Below are 24,792 nucleotides of genomic sequence, written 5' to 3'. Positions count from 1 at the left end.
GCCCTGCTCATATGGTTCCAGAGTTGTATCTGAATATAAAGCTGGAATTCTGACCAACAGGGTTGCTCTCTGTATCGCCAGTCTGGTGGACTTTGGAGAAAACGTTCCTCTCATCCAAACTAACTATCACTGTGTATCAGGGAATGTCAAAAAAAATATCAAATAGCCCTTTTTTTCTCCCAAACTGCACAACAGATCTCAAATGGAATGAAGGCCACCTTACAAAGCCTGTATCAACTACTTAAGCAAAGAAAATGTAAGCAATGGTAACTAAGGATTCTGATGATAAGAAAACAGGACAGGTCAACACTCATTTCCTCTCCGACCAATTTACAGCATGTGACATTTTAAATGTTCAAATATGTCCAACCTCAGTAAGATCAACCTCATCCAAATAGTGTGCACATAACCATATAGACCTGCTGCAAAGTTAGGCTACAGAGAGCGAGAGAGAGGCAATGCTCTTGCACTTTCCCACAATATCCGTTTTAAATTAGTAACCAAACATTACTTTCAATACAATACCATGATAGATTCATTGATTATTCAAATGACATTGTAACATAATTACATATTTGTTCACCTTTGAGTGTAGCCCACGGTTTTATTTCATTTTACTGACGGTAGAGGGCCCTAGTGTCCTCCGCTTCCGTCTGGAACAGATGCAACGGTATGCAGCACGCCAATGTGTTATCAAAAGCTCAAGTTCAGCAGCGCCACTCCGTGTCTTGCAGCTGACCCTCGTTTGGAGATACCTTGACAGTGCTTGTGGTTGACCACCGTTCAGACTGGTTTGATCAGAGGACAAGTAGCGGTGTCCACCTTGCGCTCCTCTCTTCGGAACCTTAGGTCCGAAGTTGCGGGATTCTCTTCGGAACGCTGGGTCCGAATCTGTTGGATTCGAGTCAAGATATCGCCTCTCCTTGTTACAAGCTGTAGAAACATTGATTAACTTTTGTTCCTCCATCGCAGCTGCTTTCAGAACAAGGATTGTTTTACATTGACCAACCGTTTGGTGAGTCAACCTTTTATTATGAGATGCAGATTTCTTGTTTCTGTATGGAATGACATTGGTGTCCAAAAGTAACCTAACTGAAGTCACCTGGTTGTTCATAGGGCTACAACTGTAAAAACTACTTAGTTAGTCAGCGTAGTTTTATTTTACATGTATTTATCATTATTTTTCTAAAGTTATTATGCAGTCAACTCTTTCTAATTCCACATTCGCGTTGGTTCCAGGTCAATAGCATGTCAATGTCAACTGTAGACTAATGATGTGACATCTACCTACCTGTTGCCAACAACTATGATATATTTTCTACGTTTTCATATTGAACAGGAACAAATAATTAAAGCACACTCTGACACATGCGGCAGCCTAGTGGTTAGTATGTTGGGCTTGTAGCCCACCGAAAGGTTAGCTGGTTCGAATACCCGAGCCCGACACTTGACCCTAAATTTGATCCAGGGGCGCCATACTACTATGGCTGACCCTGTTAAACACATTTCACTGCACCGATCTGGTGTATGTGACATAAAACATCTATATACTAAAGAAAGGGCCATAGACATTTGAACAAATGCATCCCATTGTATTATCACATGCAAATACAACTGTATTTATATTAATATCTGTAGGTCTATTAAAATGCTTAAGGAAAGACATTTCATGAGAGCAACATTAAATGAAGCTATACATAGTTTTTCATACTAAAAAAAACAAACAATGGAGAACTTTCTTTTGGTAAGGCAATACAGTTGTAGTAAGCCCAATAAGGTATTTATAGTCATAAAAAAATGGGTATATCATTAATTGAAACAACTAGAAATGTTACATACTGTGGCTTTAATGTACAAGATGGTCTAATATGTCATCGCCTGTGCAAGCCAAGCAGTGAGAATTATCACATTGCTGCTCATTTCGCATTCATGTCATCTAAGACTTGAGCTGGCTGTGTGGAGTGTTGTGTAACAGATCTGATCTTCTCAGGGCACACACACACACACACACACTCTATCAGAGCAGAGTTCAACACAGGTTTGGCGGGAGGACTGCCAAGAGGCAGCTACTGCTCAATGTGACAGAATGAAATAATGGCATTTTACATTGTGAGATCTTTCAATGTGTATCCCATGATGTGTCCTTCAGCTTACCATCTGGAAAAATTGGAATGCTATATTATTCAGGCAGGGTGCAGCCTACTGAAATACATACAATTAGCATTTAACCTTTTTCAACAACTTCAACAGAAATTAAACATCGAATTACATCTTTGCTGATGTCATTTGCCACATTGACTCTGATAAACAGTGCGTTTATGAACAGTGCGTTTATGAACAGTGCGTTTATGAACAGTGCGTTTATGAACAGTGCACACATCGGACAGGTTTTTAGTGTCCCTTTGGAAAAGCTGTGGTTTTTGGAAGTCTTTCTTTAGCATGTGGTGCACTATGCTCAAAGCACTCACTCAGGTCTCCACCCAGGGTTTGGAAGCATTCAGCCTGTAATCTGTCTACTGAAGTAACTACGACACACACCACATTCACTGCTGACTCAATGTTAAATGACATGGGCACCGAGCTCTGGCTTTGGTGTGGAAAGAAAAATAAATGTGCTTATTTTGAATATTTAGACAAGGTCTCGAGTGTACAGCCCTCAGGTGAAATGCCAGCACATTTAATTTTCCTCACTCTCGCTTTTAACAGACTTTGATGGTATTTTCTTAAGCGATGGATCTTAAGGTAGTGTAGAACACAATTTTACAGAGGCAATGCACCTATCGCCCATATCTTCCCTCCACTCCCAGCTCTCTCTTCTCTGTATCGTTCTCTCACACACACCACCATACAGTATGCTCACATCTCACTATCGCCCAAGGCTCTTTACGGCAGGATTCGTTATTCTTTTTAAACTCCAGATGTGTTCAATTTGTCACCAAGTCTCCCCCGGCCTCTTTTCCCACCTGACCACTTAGCAGCCACTTAACGCAATCCATCACAGGCCTTATTGAGGCTATTCATCTGGCCTCCCCTTTAAGAGACGTCATTGGATTACAGATAGGATAGTGTGGGCCGTGGGGGAACCTGTGGTAAGTTGAGCCAATAAATGGCCACAGGCCAGGGAAGTGACACTGACGTTAGCAGGGCGAGGGACTTAAGTGATGGATTCCTCCTCCCCTTCTCCTCGGGTCTATTTGACCAAGGTGGGTGGGTGCTCAGAAGATGCTATCCTCACAGATGGGGATTGTTGTTTAAATGTTGTTGTTACGTTGCAATACGTGTGTCCCCAAACTGAGACCGACGTTGGCGCCAAACGGATAGACCGGGATGTTCCCGTCTAGAACCTTCAGCTTCCCTTGGCAGGAGAGAGAAAGTTGTGAGATAGATGATGCTCATTTCTCACACAGCTCCGGAGAGAGAGAGACAGGGCTTGGCACTGCAGCCCCTAGTGTAGCAGCATAGAGCTGTATAAACCCAGAGTGGTGGTGTGGCCTCAGACAGAGGTCTCCTGGCTCTCTGTTTATTGGGTCTGGATTGGGAAATGGAGGGATAGATGATGGGAGGGATGGAGAGGATGACCTCAGCGATGTTGACTGAGACACTCGTTTGCCACTCGAGCACCTTCGGCAGGCTAGGACAGGGCACAGATGGTGCACAATCATACCATATAAGGGCTCAATTTGAGAGGGAAGGCTAGGAGAGTGCTGTGTGACTGTACACAACAAGTCAGTGAGGGAGTGAGTGGTATTGAGGGATGGCTGTCGATGGCACCCGTGCCAGGATCTGAGAGAGATTGCGATTGGCTAATGGGAGGTGATTCAGCGCACTTCTTGATCTCAGCCAACCTGGTGTCAAATAAACAATGGCTGTGTCTCAAATTGAACTGCATTCCATATATAGTGTACAGGGCCCATACACTGTAGTCAAAAGTGGTTCTCTATGTATGGAATAGGGTGCCATTTGCAACGCAGACAATTTCACTCCGTATATATGGTGTACTGAGCAGCAACCATTTTCTAAATGAGTGGGGGGGGAGAAACATAGTGCTAGAACATCATTGGGGCTGCCAGGACTTAGACATACGTTTGCACTATGATAATTACTTAAAGTGTTTTGTTTCTCTAGTGTGCATTCATTTCCTGTCATTCCCTGTCAAAAGGTGAAGCAATGCACTGTGTGTGATGTTTATTTCTGTCTGTTTTCTTCAGCGCCAGCAGCAACACAGCAACACAGGTTTCTAGCTAAAGAGATTAGTGCAGAATTGACTGCTATTTAGAGCACGGAACCATTTGCTTAATTTCTGAATGAATAATTCAGAAAACTGCCCTCCCACATATGCTCTCCCTCCCACACCAGCTCCACACCAGCTCAGATACTAATGCAGCTGCTAACAGCCTTCCACGCAAAAAAAAGGAGTATGTGACTCATATCAGTGGTGATGCTGTTGCCCGCGGTAACGCTTCTGCAGATGGGCCTCATCCATCACTTCAGTAGGTGTGAGCATGTGTGTGTCTGTGTGTCAGGGCTAAGCCATTGATAAACAGGAGCAACAGTACCCTGACATATCCACAGTTTCTCGGAGAGATTCACATTGCCTCACCCTCCCATGTGATATGGAGCTCGTTCATATAATAAAAGACTATCAGAATGAGGATAACCAGAAATACCTGCAGCCACCTGTTCCCTTGAGCCAAAATGGCTTCCAGCACATTGAGGGTATTTTAATTAGCACACACCATTGACAGCCATTTCACAGCCTCAAAATAAATTACACCTGGGTTCTCAATACAAAGAACTATAGAGAACACAACACTTTCACATATTATATATTTCTTTAATGCATTAGACATATAATATTTTTCTCAGATCCAGACTTCATCCCACATAAACCAGATGACCTCGAATCGCGTGCCTTTTCCATTTTTACGACTCACTGCCTTGGAAATTGTATATCAAAGGCTTCTCGCCTGTCATTTCACATTGCTTCAGATCCCAGCAGGAAATACATCTAAGTTCATTTGTGACAAGCTGTTTCATATTAAAGCCTTAATCCCGTATTTGATGGTTTGCTTTCCCAGACATCCCAGCTCCCGTGTCTGGAACTGAGGATGGGTGGCTGAACCCGGAACCCACTTGGTGATCTATCGGCTCTGTGATTGGTCCGTTCTGGTTCCGGTCGCTACCTGCTGCCATGGCAAAGAGTCCCGAGATGAAGCTGGCCGTTTTCGGTAGAGCAGGAGTGGGTAAATCAGGTAGGAGGACCACTGACTGACTGTCTGTCTTTCCATGTTTGTGTCTTTCTATTTGTTAATCTATTGGAGTGAGTCAGTGAGATATGGCTTGTGGGCTTATTTTTGTTAGAAGAGCAGTATTTGTTTTAGTTCCAACGTTTCAGTGACGATTACACAATAAACTATCTACTAAATCAACCGCTGATTGTTGTTCTGGTCTGAAGTGCCTTACTTTACCCAAGCCAATTCAACACATTCTGAATCAGTTCAACACAAACTGGCAAAACTCTCCTGTATATCCTAATGCACATGTCAAACAGGGGTCACCATATTTAGGATGCTGTTTATTATGATATCTGCAGTAGCTAACAAGATAATGAAGAGCATATGTCTCTTGCACGGCACAATTGAAGACAGATTGCTCTCGATGGTGTTGGAAGATATTTATTTGAATGTTATCCATGTTTAAGAAGGCCATTATGTAACACTGATGTCTGTGAAGGTCAAATAAGGGACTGTTTTGGAAACTGCGGAAAGATGCCAAATGATTCCATGAAAACCCGTATAGAACCATAAGTACTGTACAGCAGGTTGTTTTGCAATGAACATGTATTATTAACCACTAATAGGTCATGTGGAATAAGGATTACCGCTTCTATAAAAGGGAAGTATGTTTTACATCCCAGCCCTGTATATTGCAAGACTTCACACACATTATCCTCCTGTGACAGCCAAACTCAACTGGCGGACCGTGGTCCGGTTCCAGACCCAGTTAAGGGTCAATACGGACCGAAACATAATTTAGTTCTATACAAGTCAATTATTTTTTAGATGGCTTTAAAAAACAAAATGTAATTCTTCCCACAACCAATGTGCCTAATATGCAGTGAGTCTGTAGCCCTTGTGAAAAGTGCCAATGTTATGACAATAGTAATATCGAGCCGATGTATCTCCTAAACACGGAGGTGAGAACAAACAAGATTAACCAACTCAAATCCCAATATGAGAGGTCCACCAAAGTCCATGTCGATTCCCTGACAGCCCAACAACATGCAATGGAGTATTCACTGAGGATAGCCTGGGTTTTGGGAAAACACAAAAACATTTTCTGATGGTAAAATTAAAATGTGTGAAGTTGCAGACACCTTGCTTGAAGGTAACAAAATAATTAGCTTAGGGAAAGATCAGATCCCACTGTCAGATTCCACAGCAATGAGAACTGAAATATTAGCTGAAGATTTGACTTTACAACTTGATGAGGCTATTCAGAATGCACCATGCATTTCCATTAGCTGTGGATGACTCAACAGATAACATTGATAATGCCCAGCTTCTGGGGTTTGTCAGATTTGTATAATGAAGCAAAGAAGGAATTCTGTGATGAGCTGTTGGGCTTAACAAATCTAGAAGCACCTGCACGGGGAGAGGATACCCATGAGACCTTCAAAGGGGTGCTGACAAAAAGGGGGATAGATCTGAAATCTGTGGTCTCCATCACAACAGATGGCGCTCCAGCCTTGATAGGAAAAGAGAGGGGTGGCTGGTTGCACGTTTTGAAAGAGGACCACCCTAAACCTGACGACATACCATTGCATCACCCATCAATCTGTCCTGTGTGCCAGTCTGGGAAAAGAGTATTCTAAGGTCATGACAACGATGATGAACTTTTTGAGAGCAACATCATCCCTATAACACCGCCTGCTACGAGGCTTTCTGACAGAGACCAATGCCATTTTTAATTACTTACTATTGCACAATATCATATTGCTCAGCAAAGGCAGGGTTTTGGAATGCTTTTGGGCCATTCGGGAGGAAATGCAAGCTTTCTTATTAGAGCAAAAGAGTGAGAAGGCAACTCGGTTGTCTGAGTTTTTGGAAGATGAGAAGACGGTGACGGGGACTGCTGATCAGTTGCATTTTTGACAGACATTACATCACACCTTAACAATGTTACGCTGCAGGGACGGGACAACAGTGTGTGATATAACAGCTGTCCGGGCTTTCCAGAGGAAATGTGAGCTTTTCCAGAATGTTCTCCAGGGAGAACTGGTCCACTTCCTCAATCTTCTGGTGCAAATGCAGGGAGACTAAGATGTTCCCAGCCATGTTGATTTCATCCAGAAGCTAATGGATAACTTCAAGGCTTGCTTTGATGACTTCACTGATGGAAGAGAGCTACTGCTGCTCATCCAGAACCCCAAAATGGAGTTGATTGAGTTGCAAGAAAATGTGGCTTTGAAGGAGCAGGCTTGTGATTGGGACCCTGTCACTTTCTGGGGAAAGACTGTGCCTGCAGTTGATGTTCTTGTTCTCAAACAACTGGTATTACACATCCTGACCATGTTTGGCTCCACATACAGCTGTAAATCAGTCTTCTCCACAATGACCTTTCTTAAAACAAATACCTCACCAGTGAACACCTGTACCAGTGTCTCAGAGTTGTTCTCACATAATTTGTGCCAAAGTTCAAAGCACTGGCAGGAGACAGTACAATTTATCTCGTTGATACAAGGGCAAGGCCCAGAGTGGCTTATACATGAATATTGCCCACAGTGACTTTCTGAGCATTCAGATTATTTTTGTTCAACTCTCCTTTGTTCTCCAGAAAACATGCCATCACTAACACAGAGAGTGTGCTGCCTACATACAGACTTGAAATCATTGGCCACTCTAACAAATGAATAACTAGTCACTTTATTAATGCCACTTTAATAATGATGTTTTCATATCTTTCATTACTCATCCCATATGTGTATATACTGTATTTTATACCATCTTGCCTATGCCGCTCGGTCATTGCTCATCCGTATATTTATATGTACATATTCTTATTCCATCTAGAAGTACAAGCATTTCGCTACACTTGCAATAACATCTGCTAACCTGTAAGTGTATGTATCTGTATGTGGCAAACAAAATTACTTTTGATATTATTTAATAATTCAAGGCCCATGTACAATGGTTCACAGTGCACTTTTTGAATAGACAACTGTGCAACCACTTTTGTTCTTCAGCAAAGTTGATGCAATGATGCACATGTTTACATTCAAAAGAAAGAAGTTGTAATTCATTCAAATGTGTCTTATTGTCTCAGATGGCGCGGGAGGGAATGGCTGCGGTTTTATGGGCTCTAAACAAACTGTGCTATATTGTGTTTTTTTTTTGTGCATTTTCTGTAACTTATTTTGTTGCTGCTACCATCTCTTATGACCAAAAAGAGCTTCTGGAAATCAGAACAGCGATTTACTCACCTTGAACTGGATGAAGAATTTCTCTTTTAATGAGTCGGACGAGAGGGATTTACTCCAGACACCCGAACAGGTCCCCGTCATTCGCAGGAGAAAAAGACTGAAGAGGTATCTCGGAAAGAGATTGGAGTGCCTTGTGAGGCTCCGCCGACGAGTGGCTAATCTGCCTTTTGCCATCTGTACTATTGGCCAATGTACAATCGCTGGATAATAAATTGGACGAACTAAAAGCACGTATATCCTACCAACAGGGCTTTAACTGTAATCTTATGTTTCACTAAGTCCAAGCTGAACGACGACATAAATAACATACAGCTTGCGGGTTATACACTGTATCGGCAGGATAGAACAGTAGCCTCTAGTAAGACCAGGGGTGGCGGTCTATGTATATTTGTAAACCACAGCTGGTGCACGATATCTAAGGAAGTCAAAGTTTTGCTCGCCTGAGGTATCTCATGATAAGCTGTAGACCACACTATTTACCGAGAGAGTTTTTATCTGTATTTTTCATAGCTGTCTACATACCAACACAGACCGATGCTGGCACTAATACCGGACTCAAAAAGCTGTATTATGCCATAAGCAAACAGGAAAATGCTCATCCAGAGGCAGCGCTCCTAGTAGCCGGGAACTTTAATGCAGGGATACTTAAATCTGTTTTACCTCATTTCTACCAGCATGTTAAATGTGCAAGCAGAGGAGGCAAAAAATTCTAGACCACATTTACTCCACACACAGAGACGTTTACGAAGCCAGCCCTCCATTTGGCAAATCTGACCATAATTCTATCCTCCCGATTCCTGCTTACAAGCAAAAATTAAAACTGGAAGCACCAGTGACTAGATAAATAAAAAAGTGGTCAGATGAAGCAGATGCTAAGCTACAGGACTGTTTTGCTTGCACAGACTGGAATATGTTCCTGGATTACTCCGATGGCATTGAGGAGTACACCACATCAGTCACTGGATTTATCAATAAGTGAATCAATGACGTCGTCCCCACAGTGACTGTACTTGCATACCCCAACCAGAAGCCATGGATTACAGGCAACATCCACACTGAGCTAAGGGGTAAAGCTGCCACTTTCAAGGAGCGGGACTCCGACTCTTTTCTCTGTATACATCAATGATGTTGCTCTTGCTGCTGGTGACTCTCCGATCCACCTCTACGCAGATGACACCATTCTGTATACTTCTGGCCCTTCTTTGGACACTGTGTTAACTAACCTCCAGACGAGCTTCAATGCCATACAACTCTCCTTCCGTGGCCTCCAACTGCTCTTAAATGCAAGTAAAACTAAATGCATGCTCTTCAACCGCTCGCTGCCCACACCTGCCCGCCCGCATGCCCAGCATCACTACTCAGGACGGTTCTGACTTCGGCGATGTCATTTACAAAATAGCCTCCAACACTCTACTCAACAATTTGGATGCAGTCTCTCACAGTGCCATCCGTTTTGTCACCAAAGCCCCATATACTACCCACCATTGCGACCTGTATGCTCTCGTTGGCTGGCCCTTGCTTCATATTCGTCGCCAAACCCACTGGCTCCAGGTCATCTAAGCCTTTGCTAGGTAAAGCACCGCCTTATCTCAGCTCACTGGTCACCATAGCAGCACCCACCCGTAGCACGCGCTCCAGCAGGTATATTTCACTGGTCACCCCCAAAGCCAATTCCTCCTTCGGCCACCTTTCCTTCCAGTTCTCTGCTGCCAATGACTGGAACGAACTGCAAAAATCACTGAAGCTGGAGACTCCTATCTCCCTCACTAGCTTTAAGCACCAGCTGTGAGAGCAGCTCATAATCACTGCACCTGTACATAGCCCATCTATAATTAGCCTGTTCAACTACCTTATCCCCATACTGTTATCTATTTTATCTATTTTTCTCATTTGCACCCTAGTATCTCTACTTGTACACTCATCTTCTGCACATCTATCACTCCAGTGTGTAATTGCTATATTGTAATTATTTTGCCACTATGGCCTATTTATTGCCTTGCCTCCATTATCCTACCTCATTTGCGCACACTGTATATATGTACTTTTTCTATTGTATTATTGACTGTATGTTTGTTTATTCCATGTGTAACTCTGTTGTTTGTTGCACTGCTTTGCTTAATCTTGGCCAGGTCGCAGTTGTAAATGAGAACTTGTCCTCAACTAGCCTGCCTGGTTAAAAAAAATTTAATATTAAATAACCCGGAAGCTTATAAGAAATCCCGCTATGCCCTCCGACGAACCATCAAACAGGCAAAGCGTCAATACAGGACTAAGAGAGCATCGTACTACACCAGCTCTGACACTCGTCTGATGTGGCAGGGCTTGCAAACTATTACAGATTACAAAGGGAAGCACAGCCGAGAGCTGCCCAGTGACACGAGCCTACCAGACGAGCTAAATTACTTCTATGCTCGCTTCGAGGCAAGTAACACTGAAACATGCATGAGAGCATCAGCTGAAGACTTTGTGATCATGCAGTCATTGGGGCCATATGCCCAGTACATCACTGGGGCCAAGCTTCCTGCCATCCAGGACCTCTATACCAGGTGGTGTCAAAGGAAGGCCCTAAAAATGGTCAGACTCCAGCCACCCCTAGTCATAGACTGTTCTCTTTGCTACCGCACGGCAAGCGGTGCCGGAGCGCCAAGTCTAGGTCCAAGAGGCTTCTAAACAGCTTCTACCCCCAAGCCATAAAATTCCTGAACATCAAATCAAATGGCTACCTAGACTATATGCATCCCCCCCTTTTTTTACGCTGCTGCTACTCTCTTATCTATGCATAAGTCACTTTAATAACTCTACCCACATATATTACCTTGACTAACCTGTGCCCCCGCACATTGACTCTGTACCGGTACCACCTGTATATAGCCTCGCTATTGTTATTTTACTGCTGCTCTTTAATTATTTTATTTTCTTTTCTTAATACATTGTTAGTTAAGGGCTTGTAAGTAAGAATTTCACTTCTGATCATGTTGTATGACTTTCACAGAAACAAATATTCAAAACCACATTACAACACATTACTCCTAATAAATGAGAGAGAAGTACTACTCTCCAGCACAGACTGTACTGATAAAAGTCTGAGGAAAAGGAGTGAGGAGATGTTTAGGCTAGCAGCTTTGGGATGTATCAGGCACCAGTTTGTGAAACAATTTCCCTTGACTCCATCTACACTTGAAAGAAAACGGAGGTACGATCAAGTGTAATGTATTACATAAATAAAGAAATGGTGAAAAATGCACAATTGTTCTTGAATCAAACCAAAAATAATTTAGAGTTTACCAAATTATATTTTGAGAGGAAGCAAAATGTTTAAAATATACAGAAAGACCTGTGTGAAGGCCAACTTACAGAAGAGGATCTTTTTGAGGCAATAAAATCTTTTCAGTCTGGAAAAATACCAGGGCTTGACGGTATACCAGTAGAAGTATATCAGACCTTTTTTTGATGTACTCAAATATCCAGTATTAGCATGTTTTACTCTTATACAAATGGCAGACTTTCAGGTACCCAACAAGAAGTTCTGATTTCATTACTACTAAAACATGACCCAGGTGGTAAGTATAAAGATCCAGTACATTTAAAAAACTGGAGGCCTCTAACACTTCAATGTTATGATGTGAAAATCCTGGTGAAATGCATAGCACATAGAATAAAAAAGGTTTTACCAGATAATGTTCATCCTGATCAGACAGGTTTTTTTTACATGGACGATATATTGGAGATAATATACAACAATTACTTGAAACAATTGAACATTATGAAACATTGAAGATACCAGGCCTGGTCTTCATAGCAGATTTTGAAAAGGTGTTTGATAAAGTATGACTAGAATTTATATTTAAATGCCTGGATTACTTTAATTTTGTTGAATCTCTTATACAATGGGTTAAAGTTATGTACAGCAACCCTAGATGTAAAATAGTAAATAATGGTTACTTCTCAAAGTAATGTGCTTTTAAGAGGAGGTAAACAAGGCTGTCTGTTGTCTCCATATCTATTTATTATGGCCATTGAAATGCTAGCTATTAAAATTAGATCCAATAAGAACATCAAGGGGTTAGAAATCCTGGGGATAAAAACAAAAGTGTCAATGTATGTCAATGACTCTAGTTTTTTTCTTAAGTCCACAATCTGGATCCCTGCACAGTCTCATTGAAGATCTTGATCACTTTTCTAGCCTCTGGATTAAAACCTAATTATGACAAGTGTACCATATTATGTATTAGATCGTTAAAAATAGTGTTTACACTACCTTGTAGTTTACCAATAAAATGGCCGGATGGTGAAGTAGACATACTTGGTATTCACATCTCAAAAAATATAAATGAACTAGAAAATTTGCAAAAATAGATAAGATTCTGCAACCATGGAGAGGTAAATACTTGTCCATTTATGGAAAAATCACAAGTCTTTGGTCCTATCACAGTTTACTTACTAATGATGACTCATTTTTTAAAATCATTTGAGAAAAAAAAAGCATTTTATTTGGAATGTTAAGCCAAAATTCAACTGGCCTATTTATATAATGAATATAAGATTGGGGGCTAAAATGATTAAATATTAAAGCTTTAAAGCTCTCACTAAAAGCTTCACTCAGACATGAGTTCTATTCAAACCCAAAATGGTTCTCAGGTAGATTATTAAGAAAGGCTCTTCCTTTTGTTCAAAAATTGCCTTTTTTATACAGATTACAACTAATCATTTCCGACTAATTGAACAAGCTGGTTACAATTTCAGTTTTATCCTCCAGAAAAGATAGAACAAAAATGTTGACAGCTGCGCCATACAGGTTACAAAATAAATGGGAAGAGATTTTTGATGTACCAATTCCATGGCATATGGTTTATGAACTGGTACAAAACCACACTTGACTCGACACTTTTTACATACACTTATGTTGGAGTCATTATTAAAACTCCTTTTGCAACCACTCCTCAAATTTCTTGTTAACAAACTATACTTTTGGCAAGTCTGTTAAGGCACCTACTATGTGCATGAAACAAGTAATTTATCCAACAATTGTTTACAGACAGATTTCAATTATAATTCACTGTATCACAAGTCCAGTGGGTCAGAAGTTTACATAAAGTTGACTGCCTTTAAACAGCTTGGAAAATTCTAGAAAATTGTCATGACTTTAGAAGCTTCTGACAGGCTAATTGACATTGTTTGAGTCAATTGGAGGTGTACCTGTGGATATATTTCAAGGCCTACCTTCAAACTCAGTGCCTCTTTGCTTGACATCATGGGAAAATCAAAATAAATCAGCCAAGACCTCAGAAAAACAATTGTAGACCTCCACATGTCTGGTTCATCCTTGGGAGCAATTTCCAAATGCCTGAAGGTACCACGTTCATCTGTACAAACAATAGTACGCAAGTATAAACACCATGAGACCACGCAGCTGTCATACTGCTCAGGAAGGTGATGCGTTCTGGCTCCTAGAGATGAACTACTTCAGTGTGAAAAGTTCAAATCAATCCCAGAACAACAGCAAAGAACCTTGTGAAGATGCTGGAGGAAACAGGTACAAATGTATCTATATCCACAGTAAAACGAGTCCTACATTGACATAACCTGAAAGGCCGCTCAGTAGGGGATAAGCCACTGCTCCAAAACCGCCATAAAAAAGCCAGACTATGGTTTGCAACTGCACATGGGGACAAAGATCGTACTTTTTTTGGTCCTCTGGTCTGATGAAACAAAAATAGAACTGTTTGGCAATAATGACCATTGTTATGTTTGGAGGAGAAGGGGGAGGCTTGCAAGCCGAAGAACACCATCCCAACCATGAAGCATGGGTGTGGCAGCATCATGTTGTGGGAGTTATTTGCTGCAGGAGGGACTGACTGGTGCACTTCACAAAATAGATGGCATCACGAGGGAGGAGAATTATGTGGATATATTGAAGCAACATCTCAAGACATCAGTCAGGAAGTTAAAGCTTGGTCACGTGGGTCTTCCAAATGGACAATGATCCCAAGCATACTTCCATAGTTGTGGCAAAATGGCTTAAGGAAAACAAAGTCAAGGTATTGGAGTGGCCATCACAAAGCTCTGACCTCCAATCCTATAGGAAATTTGTGGACAGAACTGAAAAAGCGTGTGCGAGCGAGGAGGCCTATAAACCTGACTCGGTTACACCAGCTCTGTCAGGAGGAATGGGCCAAAATTCACTCAACTTATTGTGGGAAGCTTCTGGAAGGCTACCTGAAACGTTTGACCCAAGTTAAACAATTTAAAGGCAATGCTACCAAATACTAATTGAGTGTATGTACACTTCTGACCCACTGGGAATGTGATGAAAGAAATAAAAGCTGAAATAAATCATTTTCTCTACTATTCTGACATTTCACATTCTTAAAATAAAGTGGTGATCCTAACTGACCTAAGACGGGGAATATTTACTAGGATTAAATGTCAGGAATTGTGAAAAACTGAGTTTAAATGTATTTGGCTACGGTGTATGTTAACTTCTGACTTCAACTGTATGTATATGTAGCAAAAAAAGCTACAATAAGAAGATATGTCCTTCAAAGAGGATTAATAATTAAAAATAGTAAAATAACTTGAAAGAGGTCCAACGTATCGGTATGGTTCCCATAGGTTCAGCCTTTGCAAATCTGAGACTGACGTCTTTGACCAAAGAGAGCGAATGGCAGCTGAAAATTGGTGACAACCGCCTCCAACATCAACTACAAGAGAAAGTTACCACCGAGTGAAATGAGTATGACGAAACATTGGCACTTGGCCTAAGCTAAGTGCTTTTTCTAATTTTCTGAACAATTCTGCAGATGTCAATTATACCCAGCTATGAACCCAACTTAGCAAGTAGATGAAGATATACTGTGCATGTTGTGTTTTTCAACCATATAGGCTTACTTGCATTCAGCAAGACCGGGGTTATCAGTGGATGAGGAGAGAGTTTGAGTCAGAGAGAAGGTGGGTGTGATTGCTTTCTGAGAATTTATCGGTAGCCTGGTTAACCTGACAGAACCACTGTAGTGTTTCCAGGAAGCTAAGACCCGGAGATTAATTGCAAATTGACACTTGCATTAAGGATTTTAGGGTTTGAGTAGAAACTGCAGTATCCCATTACTCTTCTGACAACCCACACTGACCCACACACATGCATGCACAGATGCACTTGTAGGCTCTGCCCTAATTCATGTGCTCTCTGTCACCTGGAGCTGCATGGCAAATGGTGCAGGAACACAAGGAAAACACAAAAGGACAATGCCCAAGGACAAGTAAGCCATTCCCCCTCTGAGTGGCCAAAATGTATCTCTCCTTTACAGTAGCCAGAGGATTGACTATTGAATGTATGATGATACCAGACATGGATACTATAGTATTATTCTATCTTAATCTTGTCCCCTAAAGAGGACTCTGAAGCTGTATGTATGTATGATCTCTGTGGTTACTTGCATCTGTACAGGGTGAACTTTAAATGACTATGCAAAGGGATTTTATTCTCCTCTCAGGAATTATTTACATTGGTCTTATCCGTCATACAAGCCTTTAAATGCTGTGACACCATTTGGAGATTGAGCCTTTCATTGGTGTTTATTTATTTATTATTATTTTAAATAATTGAAAACCTTTTTATTTAACTAGGCAAGTCGGTTAGGAACAAATTCTTATTTACAATGACGGCCCACACCGGCCTAACCCAATCACGGCCGGTTGTGATACAGCCTGTTGTGATACAGCCTGGATTCTAACCTGTAGTGTCTACTGACGCCTCAAGCACTGAGATGCAGTGCCTTAGACCGCTGCGCCACTTCAGATGTAATAAATTGAATTAAATGCATTTTGTCCTCTCTTATCCTTGTATCCATTCCATGGAGGAAGGTTGTATGATCAATTCTCATTTCCTAGGCATCTCTTTGTTCATGCTTTGTCTTGTAAGTTAACCTTTAGGCTCTATATGCCTAGAATGCTTTTGTTAATGTCAGCATTGCCTTGTAACTTAGGTTTTATGCCTTGCATGTGAATCCATTCATTTTACAAAGTAATTAAATACACTTGTATTTAGAATTCAATTTAAGTATTTCTTGATTGCCTAGTACTGTAACTTAACTATAGTCTCTTCCATATTGCAAAATAATATTTATGAAGATAAACATTTTAATAGGTTCATTGCTTAGTCTTACTATGAGTCGCATGTGAGGTACACTCGCACACTTGAAAGGGGATGATTCTTTTTGTGGTCTCTCCAATAAGTTGTTCCTAACACAGATTCTCGATGGGGTGCATAACATCAGGTTACTCAGACCTCTTTCAGAGCTCACAAATATGGCTGTTTATGATGATGATAGTCAGGATAACATACACAGTTACACACATCCCACAGACTATGGGTGCATGTGAAGACGTAGGCCCATTCTTTTCTTCCTATACGTAAAAGGTATTTTATTAGTTATTGCAGTATGAGTTGGCACAAAAACATTCTGGCTTCAGTGCAAACCTGTCCCCCTCCCACCCCCCCCTTCCTCAAAAGGAATCTCCTTACATTGGAGTACACAGTACATCTTCTGCCTGTGTCTCTAATCGATTTTCAGACAGTCAGCATCACCTCCCTTTCCTTCTTGGTCTCCTGGAGACCGGATGATATTAATGGGCTCCATTTCTGTAAGGAAACGGGAGTGTGACTGCATGCAAACGTTGCACAATCACTGGGTTGTTGGCCAGCAGAAAACATTTACCATCGTAATCAAAAGATTGGTTGGTTCAGGGAAAGGGACGTTTCTTGGCTTGAGGAGGACGGTGTGTGTACATGTTTGTGAGACTTGGTTGGTTAAAAAAAAAAATCTTACACACAGACACTCGGGTTTAATAAAGATGCAGAGTATTGTCTAATCCTGATTGGTTTGTTCAGGGAATGGCAAGGGACATTTCTTGGCTTGAGAACAATGTGTTTGTGAGACTTGGTTTTGATTGGTTGGAGAGATGTCTTGATCTCCTTAGACACACATAGACCCAGGTCTAATAAAGCAACAGAGTATATTGACAGACTGTGTGGATAGTCTGTTCCAGCACTTCTCAGGCTTTGGTTTATTGACTCACTGGAGAGATGCTGGAGTCTGGAGATGCTATTTGTCAAACACACACACACACTGGCATGCACACAAACTGACACACACACACACACACACACACACACACACACCCGTGAGATGTCAGCGTGGCTCCGGCAGTGTGGTGTTTTTATTTGGGAGTCCAAATAAAGTGGAAACAAGGTTTATTGAGTGCGAAATGTGGCCCCATAAATGGCCAGTCTGCTAGATCCCTGAACATCCTGCCCCTCTCCCTCCGCTCCCTCCATCCCTGCCTGACGGAGAAGAAAAGATAACAATAATAAAGTCTCCTGCCCGCTGCTCTCCTCTTCTCCTCTCAGCCTAGAAATACTGCTGTTTATGGTTTCCAACCCAACGCCTCAAGAAGACCATGAATCAGCTTAATGTAAGTGTCTTGTTAAAGAGAGATGTAAACAGTATTTCACGCCGAAAGGGCAAGGATGAGGAGCTGGGCCTTTGGAAAACAAAGAAACTGGCAGGTATTGCTGCCCCGAAGATGAACATCCGCTACATTTCAGGTGGTTATATTATAGACCACACAGTCAGTGTGTTATTTTGTTGTAGTCTTGTTTTTTTATGACATTCTGGGAACAGGACCCCCCACAGGTCTTTGTTTTTATGACATGCCCTTCTAATACAAGTACATGCACACGCATTAAAACCCAAAGTTCTTTGGAAGATACACCAGATAGAATGGCCATATGGTCTATAGCCAACCACCAAACAGAAGAAGACTAACTCTTCAAAATGATTATTACACGAGTAGCTTCCCGAGACGGCTAGTCTTGAAAGTAATGGCATTTTTCTTTCATAATCCTCCCTGAACAACCAATGCCAATTAACAGATAGCAGAAGCTCTAATCCGGATTAAAATTGAGGCAGCTAATATGTGCATGTTAGTGTTTCTCAATGCCTGTATTTAACTATTAAAGGACACCGATAACCTCATCGATTGACAGTCATTTGTGAATTCAGTTAGTGTAGAATTGTTTCTGAACAGGATGAAAGAGTGGCTATGCACTGATCCATCTCAAGTCATTTGTGATGTACTACTTGAAGGGTAAATCCTAACTTCTGCTTAAGTCATGCATTGATGTCAAATGGGGCATCGAAGTGAAAATTTCACTTCAGTGAAAGTTACGATTCACCTCCATTGCTAGTGCTGTTACGGTGACCATCTTACCGCCACACTGGCAGTTACGAGTCATGAACGCAGTCAAATTCCACATGACCGTTTAGTCACGGTAACTAGGCTTCTCCAAGCTCTGATGCTGCTGCTCCCATGAGCTCACGTTGCACAACATTTCTATAGGCTATGTAATTGCGTGAGAAAAGAGTTTTGATGTGCTCTATTAAAAAAGAGGCTAAGCCTGCTATATGTATTTCTCAAATTTCCTAATATTTAGCAAATTTCATATATGACATGTATTATTTTCTCCTGCCCCTGTTCTGAAACAGGTGCATGGTAATGGTCCATTCTAAATCAAAACTCATTTCACACACACATTATTTAGTATATGTAAAGACCAGATTAAATTAAGAACAGTCTGATGGGTGACATCAGCCTATCACTTGTGAATGATGTATTATGCTATCACTTGTGAATGGTGTATTATGCTATCACTTGTGAATGGTGTATTATGCTATCACTTGTGAATGGTGTATTATGCTATCACTTGTGAATGGTGTATTATGCTATCACTTGTGAATGGTGTATTATGCTATCACTTGTGAATGGTGTATTATGCTATCACTTGTGAATGGTGTATTATGCTATCACTTGTGAATGGTGTATTATGCTATCACTTGTGAATTTTTGCCCAGCATGTGCAGTAAGGCAAGAAACAGCGCATTCCTTTTTTTTGTGCTACTTTTTCAAATCATAGTCACACTTCATGTAGCCTAGCCCATAGGCCAATATGTTGATACGCTTTGTATTGCTGGGGGTTACCTTGGGGTCATGATAGGGGCTGCACAAAATGATGGATGTATTATAATAATTTATTATGCTTATGTAGTATTAATAAAAGGGGAAGGGTTATAAAACCCTCTCCCGCTACATTTATAGGGTCCTGGACCACAGATGACCAATATAGGCATGATAAGGTTTAATACTGTTCCACAGTTCTTTTCTAGTATCTGCCTCTTATAGAAACGGTCTGAGCAGATGTGTGAGCCATTGCGGTCAAAACTGGGTGTCTGTGAGAAAGTGCCTCAAGGCTAAAAGAGATACATAGACACAGACTCCGGCAGGGAAGTAAATAGATAAGAGACAAGTCAGACATACCACTAAGTCACTCGTGAATGGAGAATTACTGCTGAGCCCTTAGAAAACACTGGACTATTGTTTTTTTCCTGCAAGTTTGTATAACTGTATATGCATGGGCTTGGTCTCATGAGTAGAATGTGTTGACGTAGGCAGTTACATCACTAGGGGTTGACTGCAAGTATATTAAAGCAATTTTGACCTGTTTTATTTTGCAGAACTTACTCTGAAACATACGTGCTGTGTTTCCATTGTCAACTTCTCTCTGCAATTGCATTAATAAAGGTTGAATCGATTTATTTAAAGAAGATATTGTCTGTCTGACTGTTTTCACCAATAAGCCAATGATTGACAAGGAACCAAACCCTTACAGTATCACAACTAAGGTGGCCAAATAACTTCTTAAAATTAAGCACATTAATCTGCTCTACAACCGGTGTAGAGCCTTACTGGCATACATAGGCGGCGTGTGAGTTTCAAGTTTGGGGAAGATCATTTTCACCATTAAAAATGCACCTTTTTATAATAAAGCATTACATGCATAGTCGCATTGGCGGTCACTTTTGAGAATGTAGCCTACTGTCGTGTGTGTGCATTACTGCGCTTATAGTGTGAACAAATTGCCTAATAGTTTCTCAAAATTTTAAGCTAAACTTTCGGTACTGTTGTTTCAGCCTCATTTCTTTGGGAGAAAAAAATTGGATACGAGTGGTTGTATTAATTTGGGGTGTATTGCATCCCACAACTGTCCCAGAGTATGTTTTGGAATATTTATTTCTCGCACAGGACAAGTTGACCAATGGAATAGGTTAACTATTGTACTATGGGGGATAGTAGATTGACATGGGCCAGTACTTTTGCTGTTCGTTAGGCCTAATCATCTTGTTGGCTGACAAAGTAAATGTGGACAGTCCTTTTAACAGCTTCAATATGTGCCTCGGAATTCGATAAGGATGCGCGCAGTTGTCTGTCTTGTAGCCTACTTCAGAGCTAAGATGCCTGTGAGAAGGACCCGATGTGAGGGGCATGGGCTAATAAGATTTGAGATATATCTTAGAAAGCCATGTGAGTGAGAGGTGCTTCGGAGCACGGCGATTGGCAGCCGGGATAAGTGAATTATAATTGTTTTTATTCAGCCCAAGGGCACAACGGCCACTTTGGCTGAAAAGGGCATGGATTTTTTAGGGGGCATTACGGCCACACAAGGGGGATGCTGCCAGGATATACATGTTCTATTTGAAAGGAAACACTTTTGAAGTTTGTGGAAATGTGAAAGGAATGTAGGAGAATATAATACAAAGGGGAAAAAAACTGTTCTTTTGTAATTTTCTTTGAAATGCAAGGGAAAGGCCATAATGTATTATTCCAGCCCAGGTGCAATTTAGATTTTGGCCACTAGGCAGCAGTGTATGCGCAAAGTTTTAGACTGATCCAATGAACCATTGTATTTGTTCCATATTTTGTATCAAGACTGCCAGAATGTGCCTAATTTGTTGATTAATAACTTTTCATGTTCAAAATTGTGCACTCTCTTCAAACAATGGCATGATATTCTTTCACTGTAATAACTACTGTAAATTGGACAGTGCAGTTAGATTAACACGAATTTAAGCTTTCTGTCAAAATCAGATATGTCAATGTCCTGGGAAATGTGCTTGTTACTTACAACCTCATGCTAATCACGTTAGCTCAAACGTCCCGTAGGAAGGGACACCGATCCCAAAGGAGTTTTAACCGCTCAACACAGAATAGCTGTATGTGTGCGCTCCCTCGGAAACCATTTGGAGAAAATATCTTTTTATTCAGATTAGTTCAATTGTATAAAATTATGCCTCTGAATTCTAAGCAAATCTTGTCTGCTAAGTGAACTATCCCACATCAATATGGCATAGCCAGATCAGGGACAACTCAGAGTATGCTATTTTGTTCTTCTAAAATAGACTACATTTTCTTTATATCATGTTTCTTTAAACCTGTCTAAACTAAATAATGGATTTGTGATGGTGTAGGCTATATTAAATGGATTTATTAAAATGTAGATGTTCCTATGGTCTGCATCAGTGGCTTGTCGCCTATGCGTGGAAGCCAGGAGATGCTAAATGTGTTGATATTAATTAACGGTCAATTACCATTAGACCGGCAGTTGTTTGCTTGACAATCACTGGCGGACAAAATGTAATGACCGCCACAGCCCTACCCATAGCTCTTTGGTATGCACTGAACAGCCCTGTGAAAGAACCTTCAAGAAAGTGTAGACCGGTTGGCATGCTGTTGGAATACCCTCATTATATTGATGGCACAGTGGTCCTGTGGGCATAAGATGTGATTCATCATGGCCATTATTCCACTGCACAAGTGCACTAATTAACAATCGTTGCTGGCATTTTCATTCCTGAGATAAGATCCTTGGAGAGGCATACAAGTGTCTCTCAAAAAGACGTGGTTAGAATGTTTCGGGCAAACTTCTAAAACCAAGAGGCGAGCCAGGTTCATGCAAGGTTTTCAGTGATATGTACCCAGTACGTGTTGGCACGGCTACAGAAAACAGTTGAATTCTGATCCATGTAATGTGTTTATGCGACTTATGCATACAGCATGTTATCTAGGCATTTAGATTTAGAGACTAAAAGAGGTCAGAGGGTGGTTATGGGAAATGTGTGAATTTACCCATGGAACGCACTGGGTATTGGCACGCCGGTCTGTTTATTAAATTGCGTGTTTTCCAGAACCCTGACAAATCAAGCAAATTAGTGCATTATTTATGTATATTTATATCTTTGTCTCACTATCGCTTCATCATTTGATCATGTTGTCTTTATCTCACTTGGAAAATACCCTAAACCCTACACAGATCATACACCGAGTGTATTAAGTAATCTCAATGAGTGTTTTTGCTAAAGGACTGAGACTGAGATTTACAGTAGTCCTACAAATGTGACACATTGATTGACTATACCGGTAACTTGAGTTCAGACAGATAAGCTACATAAGCTTTTAGAATGTTAAAAACATTTCATAGAAGGTGCTGGTATTCTGACCCACTCACACCACTCCTGTTCTGTTGATCTACAACCAGAGTGATTTGAAGCGTAGACACAACAGGGAGTAAATATTCTACAGTAGTCTGTTATCCAGACAAGGGCTTAATATTCAGGTTATATGCTGTAAGGCTAGACATACAGTGCATTTGGAAAGTATTCAGACCCCTAGACTTTTTCCACATTTTGTTACATTGCAGCCTTATTCTTAAATTGCTTATAGTTTTTTTCCCTCATCAATCGACACACAATAACCCATAATGACAAAGAAAAAAACAGGTTTTTAGACATTTGTGCAAATAAAAAATATTGAATTATGACATTTACATAAGTATTCAGAATCTTTACTCAGTACTTTGCTGAAGCACCTTTGGCAGCGATTACAGCCTTGTCTTCTTTGGTATGATGCTACAAGCTTGGCACACCTGTATTTAGGGAGTTTCTCCCATTCTTCTCTGCGGATCCTCTCAAGCTCTGTCAGGTTGGATGGGGAGCGTTGCTGCTATTTACAGGTCTCCAGAGATGTTCGATCGGTTCAAGTCCGGGCTCTGCCTGAGCCACAAGGACATTCAGAGACTTGTCCCAAAGCCACTCCTGTGTTGTCTTGGCTGTGTGCTTAGGATCGTTGTCCTGTTGGAAGGTGAACTTTCGCCCCAGTCTAAGGTTCTGACTGCTCTGGAGCAGGTTTTCATCAAGGATCTCTTTTTAGTTTGCTCCATTCATTGTTCCCTCGATCTTGACTAGTCTACCAGTCCCTGCCGCTGAAAAACATCCCACAGCATGATGCCGCCACCACCATGCTTCACCGTAGGAATGGTGCCAGGTTTCCTCCATACATGCCACTTGTCATTCAGGTCAAAGAGTTCAATCTTGGTTTCATCAGACCAGAGAATCTTGTTTCTCATGGTCTGAGAGTCCTTTAGGTGCCCAAGCGGGCTGTCATGTGCCTTTTACTGAGGAGTTGCTTCCGTCTGGCCACTACCAGAGATGATTGTCCTACTGAAATGTTCTCCCATCTCCACAAAGGAACTCTGGAGCTCTGTCAGAGTGACCATCGGGTTCTTGGTCACCTCCCTGACCAAGCTCTTCTCCCCCGATTGCTCAGTGTGGCTGGGCAGCCAGCTCTAGGTGTAGAGTCTTGGTGGTTCCAAACATCTTCCATTTGAGAATTATGGAGGTCACTGTGTCCTTGAGGACCTTCAATGCTGCAGAAATGTTTTGTACCTTTCCCCAGATCTGTGCCTCGACACGATCCTGTCGGACAATTCCTTCGACATCATGGTTTTTGCTCTGACATGCACCGTCAACTGTGGGACCTTTTTATATAGACAGGTGCGTGCCTTTTTCAAATCATGTTCAATCAAATGAATTTACCTCGGGTGGACTCCAATCAAGTTGTAGAAATGTCTCAAGGATGAACAATGGAAACAGGATGCAGCTGAGCTGAATTTCGAGTCTTATAGCAAAAGGTCTGAATACTTATGTAAATAAGGTATTTCTGTTTAACATTTTTTTTAAATAAATTTGCAACATTTCAGACAACCTGTTTTCACTGTCATTATGGGGTATTATGTGTAGATTGATAAGGGGAAAAACAAAGAAAAGGAGAAGTGAAGAATGGGATGGGAAATGATTTAGGGTTAGACAGGCGAAATGAGGGTAGGTGGGTGTCGTCAGCCTGTTGGGTGGTGTTTGTTTACAATGCTGGAATGTTAATAAACTGAGAAGGGAAAGCTACTGCAAGTGTGGCCAGGTGATACAGGTCTGGCACTGTATGTGTGTGTGGTTAGGAAGATCTGATCACAATCGGATCACAATGTGTCTTTTTAATTGTCTACACCTGTCCAAGAAATGTGAGCACAATCAGAATGTGGACAAGATCAGGACAAAGGGTTAGTACCAGGTATAAACAAGGCTTAC

The 24,792-nt window shown here is 41.3% G+C and overlaps 1 protein-coding gene across 1 annotated transcript in view; it reads left to right on the top strand.

Annotated features, from left to right (window-relative positions):
- The first annotated feature begins 693 nt into the window (after positions 1-693).
- LOC112214381 (ras-related and estrogen-regulated growth inhibitor) overlaps positions 694-24,792 on the top strand; it is a 59,470-nt gene continuing 35,371 nt past the window's right edge. The window contains exons 1-2 of the mRNA XM_024373066.2: positions 694-1,015; positions 5,079-5,252. Coding sequence (XP_024228834.1) covers positions 5,192-5,252 — 61 coding nt within the window. The 5' untranslated portion in view covers positions 694-1,015; positions 5,079-5,191. The remainder of the gene's footprint in view (positions 1,016-5,078; positions 5,253-24,792) is intronic.

The sequence above is a fragment of the Oncorhynchus tshawytscha genome, unplaced genomic scaffold (genome assembly GCF_018296145.1).
Source record: "Oncorhynchus tshawytscha isolate Ot180627B unplaced genomic scaffold, Otsh_v2.0 Un_contig_8799_pilon_pilon, whole genome shotgun sequence".
NCBI classification, from domain to species: Eukaryota; Metazoa; Chordata; class Actinopteri; order Salmoniformes; family Salmonidae; genus Oncorhynchus; species Oncorhynchus tshawytscha.
Note: the sequence above shows the minus strand (reverse complement) of the source record. Positions and strands in the feature narration are given on the sequence as shown.